The sequence below is a fragment of the Hippocampus comes genome, unplaced genomic scaffold (genome assembly GCF_001891065.2).
Source record: "Hippocampus comes isolate QL1 unplaced genomic scaffold, H_comes_QL1_v1.1 scaffold69, whole genome shotgun sequence".
Taxonomy (NCBI): Eukaryota; Metazoa; Chordata; class Actinopteri; order Syngnathiformes; family Syngnathidae; genus Hippocampus; species Hippocampus comes.
The window spans coordinates 228,780-229,501 of record NW_017805505.1 but is presented as its reverse complement, the minus strand read 5'-3'; the positions used below and the strand labels follow the sequence as shown (position 1 = coordinate 229,501).

Sequence of the window (722 nt, the reverse complement as noted above, 5' to 3'; positions counted from 1 at the left end):
GAATTTCCTCCTCCTGATTAGTGGTGTCGCTTCCTGCACGATTATGCAATTAAATGGCTGGCAATTTCATTTCAAATTCAATTTCTTCCAGAGAAATATCACACCTGATTTTGCAATTCGTGCCTACGGCCTCTTTCGCGGAGATTATGGGATCAAAGGAGTGAATAGAGTGTATATAGAGTGCAGCGCTGTCACAATCGAATGATTTTAGAATTGATTTATGAAGGGAATACAAGTAGAATTCTTGGGAGAATTTTTTGTTTTTAACTTTCTTCCTCATGTTTTTTTTCTTTCTGTCTTACTCTTTGAAGCAGACCAGACGTTTGCACCTTGGTCCCGGTCTCGAAAGTTCAATGAAGCCAGACACCTCCCTCCGGCCAGGAACATGAAGGGCTTATCGGGAAGCCGCTCCCAACACCAGATCCCTTTACCCCATGGCCTTGACTATGATCCCTATGTGCATGACGTCCACCCGCACCATGGCTCGGACTCCCGCCACACTTCCTACTTACTCAGCCCAACAGAGAGCTGCCCTATGGACTTCCAACATCGCTACTCACCACGGAGCTCCATCCACTCCGACTGTATGATGATGTCCCCGGTTGTGATGCCTCCCGTCGCCGTGTCCGACCACATCTCCAGCAGCACCTTCCCCCGAATGCACTACAGCTCCCAGTATTACGATTCGGCAACAAGGGACGACTGCGTCGCCATCACCGCCT

At 48.9% G+C, this 722-nt stretch overlaps 1 protein-coding gene across 1 annotated transcript in view; it reads left to right on the top strand.

Moving 5' to 3' along the window:
• The first annotated feature begins 315 nt into the window (after positions 1-315).
• The window catches only part of LOC109520384 (disks large-associated protein 2-like), a 23,611-nt gene continuing 23,204 nt past the window's right edge, over positions 316-722 (top strand). The window contains exon 1 of the mRNA XM_019877570.1: positions 316-716. Coding sequence (XP_019733129.1) covers positions 386-716 — 331 coding nt within the window. The 5' untranslated portion in view covers positions 316-385. The remainder of the gene's footprint in view (positions 717-722) is intronic.